This window comes from Cygnus atratus, chromosome 4, assembly GCF_013377495.2.
Source record: "Cygnus atratus isolate AKBS03 ecotype Queensland, Australia chromosome 4, CAtr_DNAZoo_HiC_assembly, whole genome shotgun sequence".
In the NCBI taxonomy this organism is placed as follows: Eukaryota; Metazoa; Chordata; class Aves; order Anseriformes; family Anatidae; genus Cygnus; species Cygnus atratus.
Genome location: NC_066365.1, coordinates 4,909,641 through 4,930,931, shown reverse-complemented (window position 1 = coordinate 4,930,931; position 21,291 = coordinate 4,909,641). Strand labels below are relative to the sequence as shown.

The 21,291-nt window shown below is 40.4% G+C and overlaps 1 protein-coding gene across 1 annotated transcript; it reads left to right on the top strand.

The window, feature by feature from the left end:
* Positions 1-437: 437 nt before the first annotated feature.
* On the top strand, positions 438-19,728 carry HADH (hydroxyacyl-CoA dehydrogenase). Its single transcript, XM_035545161.2, has 8 exons — positions 438-650; positions 4,609-4,737; positions 5,128-5,285; positions 10,112-10,238; positions 13,252-13,341; positions 14,764-14,836; positions 18,337-18,453; positions 19,252-19,728. Exons 1-8 carry the CDS (start codon positions 507-509, stop codon positions 19,368-19,370), a joined length of 957 nt encoding a protein of 318 aa, XP_035401054.1. The 5' UTR covers positions 438-506; the 3' UTR covers positions 19,371-19,728.
* The last annotated feature ends 1,563 nt before the right edge of the window (positions 19,729-21,291 follow it).

Below are 21,291 nucleotides of genomic sequence, written 5' to 3'. Positions count from 1 at the left end.
CAGGCAGTGTCTGATAAGATTTACTCGTTAGTATTTGTGAAGGAAGGGCTAGATTTGGGGGGGATTTCTATAGTTCGTGCAGGCTTGAAAACTAAATTTCCATCTAGTTCGGAAGTACACTGATGACACATTGCACAGCAGGCCTGATTTTGAGGAAAATAACCTGCTGCGATGCGACCAGTTGGAGGGAAGCACTGTGTCCCCTGCTGTGAAGGACAGACACCTAAGCAGCCTCCACACGAAGCCAGCCCCTCGCTCCCAGGGCGCTCTAAACGCGCCCGGCCGCGCCTTTATCGGGTTGACCTTGGGGACACAACGGTGTGACAGCAGCCCTCAAGCGGCCGAGGAGCAAAACCGACCGAAGGATAGATAGCCCCCGCCGGGCGCCTCTCCCTCAGCCGGCCCCGGCTCCCCGGGGCGGAGCGCGGCGCTCGCCCCGCCCGGCCCGGCCCGGCCCCGCCGCCGAGCGGCCGCAGGCTCCGCGCTGCTCGCTGCCCGCCTCCGCCATGGCTTTCGCCACCCGACGCTTCGTGCGAGCCGCCTCTTCCTCGTCCGCCGCCGCCGCAGCCGCCACGGCGGCCGCCAAGAAGCTGATCGTCAAGCATGTCACCGTCATCGGCGGCGGGCTCATGGGCGCCGGCATCGCCCAGGTGAGCGCGGCCGGGGCGGGAGCCGAGCAGGAGCGGGGGCGGTGCCGCCGCCATGACGGGGAGCGGGTCGGGGGGGGGGCGCCATGTTGGGGATGGGGGGAGCGCCGTGGTCTCCGCCGTTCCTCGCGTCCGCGCCGTGCGCTGGTTCCCGTGTGCGGGTTTCACTGAGTGCGAGCCTGGTCCGACCCCCTGAGCCTGCCCGAAGAGAGCGAGGGGGAGAGGAGAGAAGGGACAGGGGTGAATCCCTGCTCGCTGGGGAGGCGCCGCATGCTGCCTGCCCGCTGCTGGCACGGCCCCGCGGATTTCCCCTCGGGTGTGCTCTCAGGGCTAGTCATAGAATCACAGAATCGTTAGGGTTGGAAAAGGCCTTCGATATCATCTGGTCCAACCATCACCTTACTACCACTGTCACCCACTAATCCATGTCCCTAAGCACCACGTCCAACCTTTCCTTGAACGCTCCCAGGGACGGTGACTCCACCGCCTCCTTGGGCAACCCGTCCCAATGCCTGACTGCTCTTTCTGAGAAGAAATGTCTCCTCATTTGCAACCTAAACCTCTCCTGGCACAACTTGAGGCCATTCCCTCTAGTCCTATCACTAGTTATCTGTGAGAAGAGGCTGACTCCCAGCTCCCCACACCTTCCTTTCAGGCAGTTGCAGAGAGCAATGAGGTCTCCCCTCAGCCTCCTCTTCTCCAGACTAAACAACCCCGGCTCCCTCAGCCGCTTCTCATGGAACTTGTGTCCCAGGCCCTTCACCAGCTTCGTAGCCCTTCTCTGGACACGCTCCAGGGCCTCGAATCACTTGTCTGAATATACTGCGGTTTGCACTCAAATGATTTCATGCTATGCCTATTTCAGCATGTATCGGTGTTAGAAATTGCATCTATTCTTGCATTGGAGGGGCACACAAACAATACCATGGCTGACAGCCTCGTTCCACAAAGCATCCGGACAGGTACGCCTGCAGGAGCTTAGAGCTCTCCTGCTCAGCGTACAGCATACAAAGCACACAGGCGACCTAGGGTGGGCAGCACATGTGCATCTTACCCTCAGGACAAGGATTTGGGGCTGCACGTGAAGGGGCACATCTGATCTGCTGTGTTAGCAGACTTCTGTAATCTTCGATTTTATTGTTTCAGAGTAGAAACCACTGCTGTGCCACTGCTGTCCAGTTGCTCAACTTTAAAACTTTTCTCTTGTTAAGCCACAGATCTTCAGGTCAGACAGGTAGGCAAGAGGAACTGAAGTTAATGTCCTAAATTATTTAGGATGGTTCTTATGACAGTGTGTGGGCTATTTATAAAACCAGGCAGTGTATAATAAATATTTGGAAAATGTAGGGCTAAGAAAGAAGCTTCTTCTATCTTGCCAAGGGAGCGGATCAAGTGACATTATTACCAGTTATTTAAATACCATATAGCAGCTAAAATGAACATTAGGCTGTCAGTCATCTATAGAATTATGGAGCGGTTAATATTTAAATAGCGCTTATTTTCACAGTGTTTAATCTCTGGCCTTTGGCTTTCAAGTTCATCTTTAACCTGATTGCTTTGTGACTGAACAGTCTTGCCAGTGATTTAAGATTTAGATATTTACTTCATTCACAGACAGAGCTTGTTGTCAAAGGTACCTGGGTACTTTACAAACAGTAACTGGAGCATCCAGCATCTTCCAGGTTGGCACTGCTTTCCCCAACTGGAAACCAGTAGGGAGTTGGAGTACACAAATAGCAATGCTCCTTTTTATTGACTTAACGGATGATGGATGACCTTCTCGGAAGTGAAGATTTTTCATGTTCTTGGCAAATTTCTAGCAGGAGGCATACAGAGGCTGGTGTTTTTTGTTTTTTTTTTGCTAAGGAATAAGCTAGTTGTTTATTAACTTGTCTGGTAACAAACACTTTTCCGCACCTTGATACTAGAATTTGAGATTTCCACTGAAGGAATCTTCAAATAACAACTTTGAAGAAAGCTGTTCGCATGCTCGAGGAGCATGCACACTATGCAAAGGTTGTAATTCTGTAGAGTAAGTGACTTAATATGCATATTCTGTTAGATTGCATGTTTTAGGGAGAAGTTTATCAAGAGAAACACATGTGGTATTTGGCAGTAACAGGAGTTGTAATGTTCTACCACTGTTAAGGACCGAGGATTGTTTTGCTGACCATCTGCCTCCGATTTATCAATCCAGAATTATCCCAAAGCAGAGATGACTATGACAGAGCAAGGTCTCCTCTGCACCCTAGTAGTGAAGATTTTCCTCCTGCTTTGAACACTTAAGAAATCATCTTTCTTCTTTCTCATACTATCAGGAGAAGCTAACCAGTGTATGGCTGAAAGCCAGGAGATTACAATTTCTCATTCTGCCACATGAACAGCGTGTCAGTGTGAGAGAAGCTTTAACTGACTCCCCAGCACTGTTGTGTTTCATATGTAATTTTCATAAAGATACTGGATAGAAGAGTCTGTGCAAGTGTGTGTTTGAATTGCAAGGAGATGATGTGATTTCTTGCCATTTTTCTTCCTTCCTGTAAACATACGTATGTTAAGAATGAACTGGAAAAAGGGAGATCTTAATTTTTCTATGATTCTTTGCCAACTGCTCAGTGATATTCTGGTATAATTGTAAATGGATAATCACTGAAGCATGTCTTATGAATGTGCTTGGTAATGATTTTTTTTCTGAAGAGTAGAGGATCTTGCTTAGCCATTGCAAATTATAGCAGCAGATGAAGTATTAGAAATGGAAGTCCAATCTTAATTTAAAAATTTCTTATGATACAATTGATTTTATGAAATGGCCATAATGAAAATAATAAAAAAAATGGATGAAGAAATGTCCAACTGCAGGCTGACACCTTGTTAATGCTGCAGTGCTTCTGTCTAGAACCAGTCTGGCATTTCTTTATTTGATGATTAGTGAGGAAACTCGAATGAGAATAGTGCCACACTTTTCTTCAGGAGGTCTGTGTTTTTCATTTCAGCTAGCTTTGTTGGGGTAGGTCTTGTGGGCACAGGAGGTTCTTTAAACTCCAGGTGCGAGTTAGATGTAAAGTGAAAGTTTGCAGAAGGTAAGCCCCTAAGGTGTCACTCACAAAAAAAAAAAAAAAAAAAGTGGAAACATGTTTCAATGTCTGTTATTTTCTGCAGTTATTATATTACAACTTTGTTCAGGAGTTCTGAAAATGAAGATAGACTGTTGCTAGCTAACAAAAGAAATGTAAATTAATGAATAGCAAAGTAACCGATAATGGAAAGCTGATTTTTAGTAGGCTCTTGCAGCATAAGAAAGTGATGCTGTGTGTTTGAATATAACTGTACCAACCACCAAGACAACCCAATAGTGCTGTCTGTAGCTGAGCCAGTTTGTACCGAATATGTAGGAAGGAGAGTTTGCTAGCAGTTTGGGTCTGCACAGAGCCCTGCTGGGGCGAATGCCTCATTTCTGCTCCCAGTTCCACTGTCACCTTCCTGTTGTTCCAGGGACATGCTCGTGATCAAACAGCAGAGTTGTGTTACGTTACGCCCCAGGAACACAGGGCCAGCCATCCCTTACGGCACCTGTTCACCCTGCCAGCGTTCCACTTTTGGTCTCCACAGCCCTTTTTGCTTAGAAGATCCAAGGCTCACAGCTGAGCCACTTCCTCTTTTCAAGACAGATGTTCTTTCACTTGTCAGAGCTGCAGAATCCAGCTGCCTCCAAGTGCGGTTCTGCAGACAGCTCGGGGGAAAAAGGGATTTCTCTTTCCTTTTCTTTCAAGTTGAGTCCTTTCTCCCTTCTCCTCCACCTCAAATATTTGAACATTTTAATGATTTTTTTTTTCTAGTAAAGTGCATAATTCTTGATTCTAGGTCCTTTAGCTCTCTTTTGCATAATTCTGGTCAATTGTCTGCCCCAACCCACATCAGTCTGGTTGTTTATGATCTTGATGTTGAATCTTATTTTAACTTTCAGATTGCAGCAGCCAGTGGTCACACGGTGGTGTTGGTAGACCAGTCAGATGAAATCCTCAAGAAGTCTACAAAGGGAATTGAAGAGAGTTTGAAGAGAGTGACAAAGAAGAAGTTTGCGGATAAGCCTGAGGTTGGCATCTTTTTATTTGTACCATTAGGAGAACTTAGGATAATAAAATTCCTGTACTGGAGTTCTGATGTTGTTTTGCAGTTGTGTGTTACAGAGCATACTAATATACTGGCTTAAAAAATAGATTTTTTTTTCAGTACGATGAAGAGCTTGGATTTTCTTTTCGTGATTGAGGGAGGCTGAAGGATGGATGTCTTCCCTGATTTTTGTTCCTTCAGCCTCTAGATAAAGATTTAAATAGCTTGGTGACTTTTTGAAACAAATGGTAAATGCAAAATGGTGCCAATTAATCCTGAGGTTTGGGGGGCTCAAAAATATGTTACAGCACATATGTGGGTTTTCACGTAAAAAGAAATGAAATCATTGTTGCAAATTCTTGTGATGTTTCAGGCTGGTGCAGAATTTATTGAGAAGACCTTAAAGAACCTCACAACAAGCACAGATGCGGTAGCAGTGGTCCACAGCACGGATCTGGTGATAGAAGCCATTGTGGAGAACCAGGAAATTAAAAATGAACTCTTCAAGAGGCTGGATAAATTTGCTCCAGAGTATGTGTATTTCTTCTCTTTCATTTTGAAACTTGCACCTTTACTTTTTTTTTTTCTTGCACCATTAATTCTGCATTTTCTTAGCTGTTTTTCTTAAAAACAGGAGGTTTTCTCCTTAGACTTGCTCCAGACTGTCACATGGTATGGATACTTGTCCTGCCAGGTACATGTGTTACAAACACATTCAGGTACATTCATCTGTTTTATTTACTTGTTGCATTGCATTGTTTGATGTGCTTCGTGGTATGATTAGACAAGAGGAGTTTTGTCCATCTACTCAACAGGTTCAAAGCCTGCTTTTTCCAAGTCAAATCTAAATGTAAATGCACAGCTGTAGAATAAGCTTATCCTGGTACAGATCGGGTATGGTTAACATGCATTCCCATAGTTAAATAGGGAATTGGAATGATGAAATATTTGGTTTTGGCACGAACAAATTTTCAGAAGTTTCAGCTTCTAAGCTGCAAGTCATAGTCAGCTTAAGTGAGATAAACTTGTATATTGCAAGATTTTGGAAATAGATCATTGTCAGTTATTACGTTTGAGGTAGCAGTGTCTGTCTTTTCTTACCACACACTCAGTTACTTACAGTCTGTGGAACTTGCCTTGACCTATATTTGATAACTGTTCGAAGTTACTGTTCAGTTATATCCAAAACTCAAAATGCTGTTAAGCTGAGCATGCAGTCTGAGGAGCCTGATCCTTGTAATGGATGACTCAGAATCACAAGACCTTGACTGCTCACAGATTGAACTTCTAACTAGTACAGCTGAATCTGGGGGTATTGGCTAAGAGGTGTTCCAGATTGTTTAACTAAGAACTAAGCAGGCTGCAGCTTGAATATAATGTCAAGGGAGGAAAGATGTTATCATTAATTGACTTCAGCCTGGGGAGGTTTTCAGGCGGCCTCATATGGTTAGTGTTCAGAATTGCCTGGCATTTCTGAGAACGATAAATGATCGCGAGAAGCCTTGCATTGAGGGCAGGGTAGCTTGCTGTTAGCCTTAGTCTCACAGGCAAAGAAAAGTAAGTAGCTGCCTTTGGCAATTACCAGGATACCTCATCATGGTTAGGTTATCCTAGTTTTGTGAAAACAGACCACCGGTTGCCTGAGTCTTTCTCTGTTTTTAACAGAGAAAGCTAATGAGCAAACTAGAGTGTACAAAATGGCAAACCGTCTACAACCAGCCAGCAAGGAAAAGTAAACACTTGGAAAAGGCACAAGGAAAAGTAGGGACTTGGAGCCTCATGTAATACTACATGCATTTGGAACACCTGAGGCTGTTTTTTACTAAGACTGAGTGGTTTATACATATAGCTGCCTCGAAACAACAAGTTTTACATTACAGAGCGTTAAAGGTAGGGGTAGGTAAAGGTTCAGGTATGCTCCTTTATGCTGCCTAAAGCGTGACTCTGCAGGGTTGGGAAAAATGACATTAGACAAGAAGCCTTCCTTTTTAAGAGGAGAATTGGAGATGGTGATAAACATACAGATGTATAGGTTGAAGAAGAGGGTAGTGAATGGTGAAGAATACCAGTTGCAGTATGGAAGGTCTAGGTGAAAAGAAAGAAAAGCTAGTGAAATAGTGAAGCTTAGTAGCCGAGTGTTTAAACTACTAGCTATTAGATGCAAATGGTAGTTGGTAACTATGTGGGAAATATCCAGATTTGCCTGTCATGTGAGTATTGTGGGGAAAGGCAGAACAGTCTAGTCGGTGGGTTTTTGTGCTTTGAATGAAGCAGGAGGCTTTGCTTCCCCTGTGTGGCTCTGTGGTGGGAGGAAAGGCTGTGCCTGTCAGCACAGGTGCCATGCAGCCTTCACTAGATTAGATGTTTCAAAATGCAGTAGAATTACTACCTGAGCTAACTCACTGTTGCATCAGTTCAGTGTGGGTCTTGCAGCTGATACGTAACAAAGGCAAGATTTGTTTAGAGAGAGCTTTGAGTCCTGGGAAAAGTTTTAATTCTGTGGGGCCTTGGGCTTTGGTGGCACTTCGGTCTGTGTGTTACAGGCAGTGAGAATGAAAGACCAGCCTTCTGAGGAGGAAGGGTTTTTACTAATTCAAATCTTCAGACTGACCCTGGTAATAACTTACCCTGATAACTTACCCAGTTAGCTGATAGCTGACTGAAATGTAAGGGGCTGTGTGTTACAGTTGATCAGACAAGATGATTAATCCCGGCTTTGGAACATAAACTGTACATATGCGTATTTCTTCTTTTATGTTGTATCCTGGGTTTCATTTGTTTCCTCAGGTGCAACACTACATGCCCCTCTCACATATTTGTTCTGTGATGACCTCTCCAACAAGCATAAACCTGGTGACAGAACAAAGCCAAAGCATTTCATGAAAAAAATAGCCCATGAGCTTATTTCCTATTCCTTTTTTTCTATGCAGGAACCGTCATTCCTCTGAAAGGGGATCTGTAAATGGAGGGGGATGAGAAAGCTGTTCCTTATTGAGACAAGTTTTATTTGGTGGTTGGGTGGAGAGCGAGTTTCTCTTAAGTTTTCAGAGAAAATGCAATGAACAAGGAGAGGTTGGCAGCCCCAGAGGGCACTGAGAACTTGGGGTATTCCTCACCTGGGTAACTGAGCAGGTAAAACAGTGATGGCCATTGCTTGGTCTTAGGACATCAGTCTGAACACATCCTGTTTTTTGTTCTTAGCAGTGCTTTGCAAAAGTGCAAAGTATAGTATATATATAACACACCTCCAGGTGTGTTATACTCACCTCTCTCATATAGTAATTGTTACTATGTTGTATGGTTATCATCTTCAGAATGGGTGATAAAGCATTGCTACCCACTTCTGAGTCTGTTTTCCTCTTCCTATGTTGAATCAGTCCTCATGCTTCTGTTTTGAAAAAGGTTAGGCTAGGGTTTTTTTTATAATACCTCTGCATTTTTTATGATCTTCGGGGCATTTAAACAATGCAGCACTTTCCAAGAAAGATGATAATGATGTCAAAAGAATTTTGGAGTGTCTACTTTCTTAAGAGCTCGTGCCTTCTATTAATCTCTGGCTGGTGGGAATGCCTATCAACATCTCTTGGTTTAGGATCTATCTTTAGAAATGGAAACTCAGCCAGGAACAGGCCAGTGTTTTGGGACAGTTCAGGGTGTTCAGAAGCAGTGTGTTATAAAAGCGCTCTAAAAGAGGTTTTCTTCAATGTTCACTGCTTAAAAAGCTGGACTGTAAAAGTAAGTCTTACCGAAACGGTATGTTTCTGTTGTGTTTGACTTTGCTTTTATTTCTTCCTGTGTCCCACTAGATGGCACCAAGTGAAAGCACACTGATGGCTGGAAAATCATCATTAGGGCTTCACTCCTGTCGCTGCTTTTAAAAGCCTTCAGACTGTGCTGTCACCTGAAACATAGATAATGTACTCTATGTCACAGAGGCATGTCAATTCTATTTTAAACTCAGTTTAAATCAATTGGTTGGTCAGAGCAGAAAGTGTAAATAAAATGCCCTTGTACACAACACAAATGTAATGCCTTTTTTTTTTTTTTTTTTTTTAACCAAAGCTTTACATTGTGAGAGTTTATAGGATTTACCTGCAGAAGTGATGCTGAAGTAAAATCTCTTGCTCTAAGACCATTATTCTCTGAGATGTAATTGTTGCTGTTTTACATGTGGGTTCACAAAACTTTTTTTTTATGAATATTTGAATTATTTCTATATAGTGACAGATTTTCAGGGAAGGTAAGTGTCCTTTGGATTCATTGACCTTGCAAGGTGAAAGCTATAAAGTGTGAAATGCTATTTTTAGTACCCTGTCTAATAACAATGTAAGGCCCACTTTATGGTAGGGGGAAAACAAAAGAACATTTATAAGAAATATAAGCAGGAATTCTTAGGATATTTTGTTTCCTTCTCCTTAACAAGTTTTCAAAACCGAGAAAACATTAAAAAAAAATGAAATTGGTGTGTTTTGTTTGTTTGTTTTTTTCCTGTAATGTTTTCTTCTAATGCTTCTATAAGGTGTCCCCATGACTTAGGTGTAACTTCTGAAAGCTCTGTTTGGAAGCTCAATTATATCGTAGTGAAATATAAGCAAAATACCGATCTAGATTAACATTTGACAAGTCCAGTAGGATAACTTCTTGAAAGGTAGGTTGATACAGTCCAGAATGAAAGGTAGGGTTTCAGTTCTAATTTAGTTTTTCATTTTGTGGTTTGAAGAAAAAGTCATTTAAGTTTTCTGTGTGATGTCAATATGGCAGGGTTGTTGTGGCTCTGAGATGTCTCTGAAAAAAATCATTACAAATTGGAATTAGTAAATATGTTTTCTGTCTCTGACAAGGTCTTTGAACTATGCCTTGAAAATTGTGTGATTTTGTGTAACCTTTGCAGTGTCCCTTTGCTCTGGTACAAAGTTTACTTACCATGTCTGCCACTGATCATTATAAAAAAAAATTCCTTTTTTTTTTTTTTGAGCTCCAAAATACATGCTTGACATGACACGTGATTGGGTTTTCATAGATGTGTAAAAAATAATTCCATTTGATTTTCAGGATTGCTGAAGGAATTAGTTGGAATAGATTTGGGCCTGTAACAAAAATGTTCTGCTTAGAGAATCTTTCTTCTTTGACCTGATACAGTATTCAACATGCGTTCTCGGGAGTCAGAAACTCACGCAGCTCTTCCTCTGGTTATTCCATCATTGCTTTATTTATACCTCAGCAAAAGGAAGGTGATAATCTGCAGGGATATTTCTAAGAGTTCTGTGGATGGCTAGCCAGTGGATGTCTATTTCTGCGTGGTGCACCAATCTCCTACTGTCAGAAAGATAGTACAGTCCATATGTTTCTTTTTCCAGGCATACAATATTTGCAAGCAACACCTCATCCTTGCAGATCACACAGTTGGCTAACTCCACCACCAGGCAGGACCGATTCGGTGGCCTCCATTTCTTCAATCCCGTGCCTATGATGAAGCTCGTGGAGGTAAGAGTCTTACAACATCTTAATAATAACCACTTAGCAATAACAGCAGTGCGGTTGTTATCATTGAGAATTCAGTCTGATGAAAGGGTTGGTCTGAGTTTGCAGCTCCTCTGATGCAGAACGAGCTACCTCTGGTGATGAGCGGGTGGTGCAGTCTGTCGAGGGGCGGGTTGACCACAAAGGTAACTCCTGCTTCCAGGCTGCAAAGTTCTCTGGTGAGCTGCCAGCAGATGTGCCCTTTATAGTGATTGTTTCAGTCCCGCAGGCTAGCTGATTAATACTAACTATTGGCAGCCTAAACAAAATCATCCAATGACTGACAGAGGAATTTGATTATTAACAGTGTGGGCTTGATAGGAAGCGATGTGCAGATGAACTCATACTGCCTTGTGACTTTTGAGACACAAGGTAAGTCATGTTTATTCAGTCTTCCAGATGATTTGTCTGGAAGGGTTGAAGTTACGTGTCTTAACGTTAACATTAGAGGTCCTTAAAGGTTGGGAAATATGTAAAGAGTAGCCTTTACTAAGGCTTCAGAAGTTTTTCTAAGTACACTCTCCTTGGCTACATCTTGCACCTTCTAATAATACTGAAATGCAGAGCAGAATAAGAAGTAATCTGATATAAGGGTCTGAGTCTCCAAACTAAAGACATCATTGCAGTACAACTGCCAGGGCTTTCTTCCTCTGCCTGTTCTCCTCCCACTCCCCCCCAAAAAAAAAAGAAAAAAAGAAAAAGGGCACCTTGAGATGGCTGTGCAATAGAACAGGAGATGAGCTAAACTACAAAAGAATGTGCATGTCTGGAGAACGTGTGATTGTTACAGCTAATCTCGATCGGCTAGAACTTACAAGATCTTAAGTGAAAAGGAACGTTGCATCTTGGCCAGCCTGCCACAAAATTTCATGTACTTCATGCACTTAAATGCTGTAAATCTTTTTCCTCTGTCCCATAAGTGATTAATTATAGTATTGCTTTGGTGACAAACACTTTGAATAAGTTGTGCCTTACTTTGGAACTCCTGCATTTCGCTTGATTGGACAGTTTCGCTTGTTTCACGTTAAAATACATACCACGCACTTCCTTGCTCTGTCTTTGACTGTATCCCCCCCCGCCCCAAAAAAAAATTTGAGCCTTTTAGCTGAAGTGGACAAATGTGATTCAGAGTACAGTCATCTGACAAGGACTCGAACACTTGCAAATTCCCTTTCCCTAACTTCTGTACCCTCGTGAAATTTTTTAGTTTAATATCACATCCTATGTATTGTGATTAAAAGGTCTGGGGAAATGTAAGGAGGAAAGGGAGAAATTTTATAGGTGGTGTCACAGATAACAGAAATCTTAGCATAGTTCCTTAAGCTGACACAGGCTTTATTGGTTTCTGTAATAAGAACTACTTGTCTCCAGTAATTCGTTTGTGAGGTTGAAATGTTCTGTGCCTAAAACAAATGATGGACTTCAGATATCTGAACTAAACTTCTGTGAGGTTTGAAAAATACTGAAGATATCTATCAGTATTTGTAAAAAAGACAAAACAGAGCAACCCCTTTATGACTGCTGTGGTCAACATTATAATTGGTGCTTTTTTCACCTGACTTATGAATGTCCTTCCCCAAAGTCACTCCACTTGATGAGCAGCATTTGAAGGTCTTTAGAACACAAAAGCTGGGCTTATTATTAATTAATAAATAAATACACTTTTTAAGGGTTTTTGTTCATTTCAGATCTACTGCTCTAAATCAGGACTGGCATTGAAGAACACTGTATAACATCTTCTATGTAAAACAGTTGTTTCAGTTTGAAATAATGGGGTAAAAAATCAAGGGAATTGCCCTAACTGTAAAAGATATTACTGAAATTGCCAGTCATCTGTCATGGAAGCTGTCCTCCATACCTGTCACAACTCTTCAGTAACTTCGAATCTTACCTGCGATTTCCATAGATTGTTGATCTCGTGCTCAGAAGAGTATAGCTATGAGGGGACTTCTTTCTCTAATAATTCAAAAGACCTGTGATAGTGTTTAAAAGTTCTCAAGTGTGTACTGAAAACTCGTTCTTGAAACTGTCACAGTCTTACATAAATATCTTGGATATTTTTATCTAATAATGAAGTTAAAAAAACACTCTTCTTTCTGCCGAAAAACAAGCCTTCTCCTCAGTCCTAACAGTGTTTTTTTTTTTTTTGTTGGCCTTATCATCAGTTATTAGGATGTCTGGGGCATGGAAATCTGAGTGACTTAAAACTGTATGAATAAAGAGGTCAGCTTTAACTGCTTACACGTAGCAGCTTTCAGTTACCACGCATGAAGGCCAGTTTCAACACAAATATCGCAACCAGTTCAGCTTCTGCAAGTCATTCTGTGTGTGGTGGGGGGTAGGTCGCTAATAAAGATCAAATATAGTGTAATAAATAACATACTGCATCCCAACTCCAGTGAAGTCTAGAAAATACTACATGTGACAAAAGAAAAAGTCTCATTTGTGAAGAAAATCAACATGGGAATATACCAAAAAGCTAAGAGGCTGTTGCATATCTGAAAGATTTTAAATTTTCTTTAGAATTATGTATCTGTCTCATGTTTACATTGGGCACAGAATAGATGTTTCATCCTTTATATCAGGTTTAATATGGTTTATTAATTTTATAATATGGTTTTCTAGAGTAGTACCAATGTGTTTCCCAAGACAGCAGACTATGTGGCTTTTAAAGCTGGTCTGTTATACTATTATCTCTACATAGGATTCTAAAAAGATAGTCCTTTTTACACTGGCTAAGTGGGAAGGTATCTCAAGGAAACATAACTTGAGACCATGTAAAATGCTATACTTATCTTTAAAATAGATTTCTGTGTTTGTTATATATATCTCTACTGTTTCTTTTTTTTTTTTTTTTTTTTCAAAACAAATGTCATACGAATTTCTGTAAGTGTTCTGAAATTTGGTTTAATCATCGCTGTGTTGGGAAATTCTGCTCAGAAATGTGCTTCTCTCTCCCTTCCTTCCTGTTTTCCAGGTCATCAAGACTCCAATGACTAGCCAAAAGACTTTTGAGTCACTTATGGATTTCAGTAAAGCGGTAGGAAAAAGTCCTGTCAGTTGTAAGGTGAGTACAGTTTGGATTGTACAATGTCCAGAAAACTTGTTTTCCTTGAAAACTTAATTTTAAGAAAGTGGTTTTGAGGAGATTATAAGAGCATTTCAGGAATTTCCAGACAATTTTTTTCCAGATTCACTTCCATATTAAAAACATTTTGACAAAGAAAATGCCCACATTTACCACAAATTCCTCTAAGTATAGGGACTCTAGACATCTTCTGAAAAGCAGCAAAACTTACAAGTGTCAGAGCATACCCCTCTATTTTTCCTTTTCCAGTCCTGGGCTGGAAAGCTTACACAGGAGCTTGTCTTTAGCTATGTTAGAGGCAAGACTGCTACCTCTTGTACCGTGAAGCTGTTGGATGCATCCTCCATGGTGTGTGCTCATCACAAGATTCTCTTAAGACTGCAGTAACTACACCCATATTAATCTTCATTGCTTTGCAGTTTTGTTTTTTTTCCAGAGGAACGCCCCGCATCCTAAGCACACTTTTTCCAAATTCATTAAGCTGTGGTCTGGGAAGCTTTGTACAAGCTATTGCCTAAAGTTTCACAACCCCCAGGAGACATTTGGTCATAAAAAGAAGGGCCTGCGATCTGGTAGTTACCAGTAATTCAGCATCTGAATGCTGCACTCAGATTTTGGCTGTGCTGCTACATTGCTGTGTGGCCTTAGGTGACTTCTTTTTCCTGTTTCTGTCACAGTTTTCCAGGGTGGAATGTGGCAAATATACAATTAAATATTGTTTAGAAATTAGCTTGGGTAGAGGGTAATGCAGAAATAATGGTCAGTGTCCATGTTTGAATTTTTTTTTCCTGTTCCTGTTTGCAGAAGAAATTGCAATTGTTTGCTTGAAATTCTCTGGTTTAAATACTGAGATGAAATGGAACAGATCAATAAAGATCTGAAACAGTTGTAGCAATATTTGAAATAATACTTTATTTGCAAAGCTCTTTCTCTTTTCTTTGTATTTTTTTTTTTGTATTTTTTGATTAAAGCTTGGTTTAGCAGTGAGCAGTGGGGGAGAGGTAGAATGTTGAGCCAGGAATTCCAGTAGTGAACAACACACACACGGAAAAACTCTTCATATCCTTCAGGAAATTGTGTCAGCAGAATTTTGCTAAAGAAAAGGCGTTTTCCAATGGACCACATTACATTGTTTTAAGATTAATGAGTTGGACTTGTAGTAGTCTTAATTGCTCTCAATCATGATGAATGTTTATGTGCCATGCCTGGTTTGTGAAACTCATCTTTTGTGTTTGAATAGCAAGCAGATAAATCAGATGAAAAATACAGTTCAGAGCACACCAGAAGTTGATGATTCAATAAGTGTCTTCATCCACTTGTTTAATTTATGTATCATCTGAGTGTAGAAGTTGTAAATGTTTATTTAGAATCCCTTTTTGTTTCTTTTGTTAATTTTCATAGGATACTCCTGGGTTTATTGTAAACCGTCTCTTGGTGCCGTATATGATGGAAGCTGTTCGACTTTTTGAGAGAGGTACTTGCTGGGTTATTGACTTCAGGGGATGCTGACATACTGTGCTGCTAAGTGTTATGTCCATTCAGAAAGGTGTTGTGATTCCCTTAAAACTTTCACGCCTTAAAGGCTGGAAGTGGGTAGTGCACATCAAGCATGAAGCGGTCTGTGTAGCTGGAAAGAGCTTGTCTTCCCTTTGAAATGCCAGGGTATGCAGAGTCGGAAGTTACTGAGTACCTGTGTGGGAAATTCCTGCTGGTGGAAAATGTTTCTGGTTTGGAAAGGAGAGTGTAGTGCTATTGTAAAAATAGCCTCTGCCAGCTGATCAGGAACCCTCTTCTCTGCAGCCCAAGAGTCTGTTATGAAAATGCCTGAAAATCCCATTGTGGGGGACCATTAGGAAAGTTCTCCTGAGGTTCCATACGCTGGGCTTGTGAAATAAAACACCAATTTTCAGGTAGAATAAGCTACAATACTCAGTATCATACTACAGTACTGGCAAACAAGCGATTTGGGCTCAGCCTTTGCTCTGTAAAACCTCCTGCTCCTCTTCCAAGTCCTTTTTAAAAGATACCTTCCTTAGGACCTTCCATCTTAGTTTTGGTCTTTTTGACATTGATGCTGAGGGCAGGTGGAAGTAATCAGGAGTTCCTAAAGAACCGTACAACTTTGAAAGCATAGATAATTGTTTTGAAAAGGAAACAAGCCAATAACATGAGTGGTTAAAAAGGAAATTTTGAGTATAATTGCTTTTATTTGAAGTGTTCTGCTTGTAGCTGCATGCTACTTAAGAATGTCATTTGAAACATTTTGTTTTTGAAAGCACCACTTTTTACAGATGAAAGCATCGCATTATCAGGATTCCACCAAATATGCTTTAAATATTAAAAATCTGTTTTATAGCACATGGAAGGGATGGTTTGATCTCCAGAAACAAATATAAACCAACACTGCATGTTTATCTATCAACAGATGTACCTAATTACATCTCAAACAGAGGAAAGAGCAGATTTTAGTGACTTGAAAAACAAAGGTTTGAATGCAAAGGGACATTATTCTTTTAGAAAAAGTCACAGTTTTAAATAGTGTATGGGTGTTGTAATGTGTGTAAAAGGGGTGTCTCTGGTGAGTGACGTCTGTCATTATATATATTTCAGGAGATGAGAGAACTTTTAATTAAATGTAAAGAAAACAGTCACTGAGATTGTATGTTAAAATTGAGGGCTCTCTGCCTAGGCAAAACAGTATTTTGATTTCATCTATATTCTGTTTGTATTTTGTTCAACAGTATGATATTTCCAAACTTCTTGAAGTCCATTTATGAATTTTTAACTCTGAAGACATTGATGTAAAAACCTGATTTATGTTTTGAAAAGCCTGATGGTTGTCTTCTGATTCATACTCTTTATTGAATCATGTTAAATTTTTATCACATCTTTTGCATTAATTCTTAGAGTAGACACTTGAACCAGATTGTCAGCCACAGTAGTAAGGAATTTGGGTCTCTTCCCTGGCAACCACAAGCACTGAAATACCATTTTATTGGTCAGTCCTCCAGTCTTTACTTACGCAAAGTCTCTGTGGGTTAAGTGGGTAAGGACTTCCATACTCTTACATAGCCAAAATACCTGTAGTATATCAACAGTAATTTAAACAGAGGCACATTGGAAATATTAGCATATGATGGTCTGTATTGCCCGTTCTATGCTGTCAGGTAGCAAAGTGCCAATTCTGACAAAATGGAATGAATCTGTCGATAGGAAAAGTAAGTACGCCTGCAACAGCTTCGAATGAGTTGAAGGCTTATGTTTATTTGAATGTGGGGAACTTATCTTGGAATTAAGTAAGGCTAATTTTCCCAGTTGCTCAAAAATAAAAAGTTCTTAAAAAATTAAAAAAGAAAAAAAAATAAAAAAACAGAGTTGTTAGCTTTAAAGAACAAAAAGAGGTACATGACATGAGCCAGCAGCGTGCACTTGCAGCCCAGTGGATGCCCCATCCCTGGAGGTGTTCAAGACCAGGCTGAATGGGGCCCTGGGCAGCCTGGTCTGGTGGGAGGTGTTCTTGTCTAGGGCTGGGACTGGACCAAGTAAGGGACTTCTTTGAGGTCCCTTCTGACCCAAGCCATTCCATAATATAAAAAAATGATTACCTGTGGATGTGGCAGTAAGGGACGTCATTTAGTGATGGGACTTGGTAGGTGAGTTTGATGGTTGGACTTGATGATCTCTTAAGGGTCTTTTCCAACCTAAATGATTCTATTATTTCATACAAGACTGTTATTCAAGTTGTTGCCTTTATGGAAAATTGCCGAAAAATCATTTCTAAGATTGTCTTATTTTGGGTGCATAATTTGCATTGGCTTTGATCCTCTAAGATTCTGGATAGCCTGAATTGAGCATGGAGCATGCTTAAAAAAAACACAACAGGTACTTGTTAACTTCATCTTTTTTTTTTAAAATAAGATCTGCAAAGTAGTACACTGCCTTTATCAAAATATGTGGTAAAAATAAGCAGTAAAGGTGCATCTGTTTTCATGACAGTATAAAATAGACATTCACAGTGAAAGAACAAGGTGAAGATTAACTGTGACAATTGCAATGCTGGATTCCTATTTTTATAGGCACAGACTGAAGTAGAAGTTACAAATCATTTTGATTTTCTTCTTCTTTAATAATCTTGGAAATCAATAATTTTACTACACCTGCGCAGTCTCTTCAGGCCACTCCTCTCTGCCATCTCTGATAGCTGATGGCTATCCTCTGGTGAAAGTTGTTGAAATTAAGCATGTGAATCAGCTGCTACCACTCCCCCCATTCCTGCCTTGTCCATCTGCTGGCTATCGCTGACTCCTGTAGCAGGAGAAACAGGTGGGAATTTGCAGGTGCAAAAGGCTGGCATCTCAACAGAAAACTGCATTTGCTAAAGCGTGAACTGATACAGCACGATGGAGTATACTACCTGTCAGCTTACTTGGCTGTATCCCTGACCTCAGGAGCTGCTGTCAAAAGTAGTTGTTGTGTCCAGTGTTAGACCTTGCCTTCTGACTGCATTAGAGTAAGGGCAGCTCTGTCCTGTGCCTGATCCCAAAGGTGTTGCTGATACCATAAAATTGAAATTGAGCTCTCTCCTTACTTACAACATTCAGCTGCCTCTAAAAGAAGCTCTTGATTCTTCATGACTGATTCTTCCTCTAGTCTTTCTGTTAGGTTGAGCATAGTAGCTGTGGTTCCGTCAAAAACATGGTAATCTGTATTGAAATGCAAGAGGAAGATGAGAAAATGGAAAGCAGGCCTGCAGTTGTTTTTTTTTTTGTGTGTGTGTGTGTGTGAGGGATTCAACTTTATATTCCAGCGTGTATTTTTGTGTATGCTGACTCCAGGTTTTGTGGTTCTGAAACGTGCAGAGATTTTTGTGAAGAGCTGCACCAGTGTGAAATAACACCCTGTTAATTATTTATAAGTGGTGCCAAGCAGATGCAGAATCTTCTCTGTTCATCAAACTGTCAATCTTTTCTCTAGGAGATGCATCAAAGGAAGATATTGATGTTGCTATGAAGCTCGGGGCTGGCTATCCCATGGGTCCATTTGAACTCCTGGACTATGTTGGGTTGGATACCAGTAAATACATTATAGATGGTACTGCATGCTTATTTTCTTTTTCTTTTTTGCCCTTTTTAGATAAATTGTAGATGAATGTTGTAAGGAAAATCTGACTCGTAATTAGCTTAAACTGCATTTTTATGGCACAGGCCTTTTAACTGTAGAGGAGAAAGGAATGAGAATGCAGCTCAGCGTACTATCTGAGCGCAGCAATTGTACTGTATGCTTGCACCCCATCTTATTGATGGGGACTTAACAGTGGTTGTTGTGCTTATTATTGATGGGGACCTAACAGTGGTTGTTGTGCTTACTACATCAAGTTCCTGTGGAAAATATTAATAACGTCAATGGGACTTTGTATAATTAAAAAAGAGTCAGTGGGAAGAGTAATGGAGGTAAGATATTCTTATAATAAGCAACAAAAGTTGAGACTCCCAACTGTTTTTTTGCCTGACGTGTTTCCATCCTCAGTTAATAGGGAACCAGTAGATAGTTTAAAAGATGCAGGTGTCCCATCTCCCTTTCACTTCAGTCAGTTAGTGGGTAAATGTCAGTATGATAGCAAAAAGTGATGCAATTGGTGACAGCTTATTGATGGTTGTTGTCTTGTTTTGAATGAGCAGTGTAAATTCTCTAGGCAGTATATCACTTTCAAAACAAGATCTTCAATGAAGTCACTTCTGCTTTTAGCCAGCGCTGTTGGGTAGTGCTACTTTGTTCTAGCTGACCGTGTCTTTCACAGGTAGAAGTGAAACTTGGAAGTTCTTTCTACTTGAATTTCTTCACATATAAACAGGAATATTTTTCATTCATCCACTTCTTTTCTCCCACCAGGATGGCATGCGCTAGAGCCCAACAATCCTCTTTTTGCACCCAGCCCACTTGTGGATAAACTGGTGGAAGAGAAGAAGCTGGGTAAGAAGACTGGAGAAGGATTTTACAAATACAAATGAACTCCAAACCTCGAGAGGTGTTAAACTATCGTTGTATTCAGCATTGCCGAACTACAGGTGAATTCTGTTTAAACCTTCCCAAGGATGGCGCAAGCTGCGTTTAGAACATAACCCACCTCTGAAGAGTGATTGCACTAGTTAACTATTTCTCTGCTGAAAGCTTGATTTGGTAGATTATTTTTTCTTGTAATTCTGAAAAGCTTTATATGTACAGTGCCTTCATGCAGACATTGATTTTTCAGGTGCAAGACAGAATGACAAGTGAATTTATGTATTCAAAGACATTATATTAATGGGAAAAATCCAAAAAATAACCACACTTTCTTAAAAATAAAATTTTCAACAATTCTTTATTGAACGCTGTGGCTTGCAGTTGATGTACTTGGTTGTAGCCCACTGGGTGGCAGTCTCTTTTCACTCTGGCAATGTGGTGGTGGAAAGGCAGCAAGTTGTTTTGTTAGGATTTTCCTTAAGTGCAGCGCTAATCTGTAGGTATAAACAGTACCTTGAACAGTCTTTTTGAATGTCGTATTGTTTAAAATAAAAATAATAATCCTGCAGTGGCAGGCTGTCACTTGCACAAAATGGTCCCAATGCCAGCGTTTAAAAGCAGAACTCATGATTCGCGTTAGGATTTTTTCTGGCATTTACAATTACTGGTCAAGGGCCTCCTTTTGCTAGATGCTATAGAAACGTACTGAAGAGGTGGTTCCTATTCTGAAGAGCTTAGTAAATAGATTTATTTTGTTTTGTTTAGGCTAGAAAGCTTGTGAAAGCTTCTGTATGCTTTCTAGAGTCCTATAAATTGGCTTTACTTACTGGCACTTTATTTTAAGTGTCATTTTTCATGCACTACACTACTACTGTAGTTGAGTACTTTGGAGGATTGAAATTGGAGTCTGTGCTGTGTAAACAGATAGGTGTGGCAGGCACCTTCTGTTTTGCCACTTTTTCCTTGGGGCTTAGCAAAGTCTGGATTTATTCTTGGTAGGGGTGCTGGGAAGTGTGCCTTTTCTCCAAATACTGCAGAGCCAGGTGGGCACGAAGGTTGGAGTTCCAGTTCAACTGAGTGGTAGCCTTCTTTTACTTTGTGTCTTTTGGACCTGTGAACTGAGTGCATATATGTATTTTTTTAATTAAAGAAATGATGAGTAATTAAGTCAACTCTCAGTTGACTCTAAGTTATAAGCAATAAGTCAACTCTCTGTTGACTCTTCCTCCCTCCCGCAACATCCAATTCAGATTGCATATAAAGAAACTGAGGCTGACAGATGTTAACTTCATGGCATGTGATCACCCAAGAAGTTTCTGAAAAGAGAATAAAATTTGTTGTTTTATTGGATCCTGGATCTTCATTCCTGATTTTCTGATTTTGGGTCACTTGTCTTGACAAGTCACTTGTCTAGAAAGAAGAGGGTTAAAAGAAAGAAAAGATATGGCAGACAATCTTTTTTTTTTTCACACATCACTAAATTACATTGATTTTCCTAAAATACGGTCCACTTCTTGCATCTAAAGTCTGTTTCACTAGAAGATTCTGAGCACCTGTTATTCAGTTTAGTGAATTTCAAATGATGCAGGATAAAGTTAGCTTCAGAACTACTTTTTTAGTAGTAATTAAAAACAAGAACATGAGTTTACTCTTGTATCTTAAAAAGATACCTTTTTTTCTTTTTACAAAAACATTTGGGCAGAATTAGCTTGACATTGGTACTTTTTTACTTTGCAAGGCTTTGGTTTAAAGCAAGACATAGGCTATTTAGTAATGAATGTGCAAAATAGTTTTCACTACTAAATGTGATATTTCAGAAAAATAAGCTTTCTCTAAAATTGTGCTTTCCTCTCAGATACAGTAATTATATGCGTGTGTATACATATATATAAGAAACCTGAAAGAGGCATTTGTAAGGTTGGCTTGCTA

What these genes read in the sequence shown, in the direction of transcription:
- HADH (XM_035545161.2), top strand. Translation starts at nt 507, where the DNA reads ATGGCTTTCGCCACCCGACGCTTCGTGCGAGCCGCCTCTTCCTCGTCC. An exon ending in AAAGTCCTGTCAGTTGTAAG is followed by an intron (nt 13,342 to 14,763) that starts GTGAGTACAGTT and finishes TAATTTTCATAG; the next exon opens with GATACTCCTGGGTTTATTGT. An exon ending in TGTTCGACTTTTTGAGAGAG is followed by an intron (nt 14,837 to 18,336) that starts GTACTTGCTGGG and finishes TCTTTTCTCTAG; the next exon opens with GAGATGCATCAAAGGAAGAT.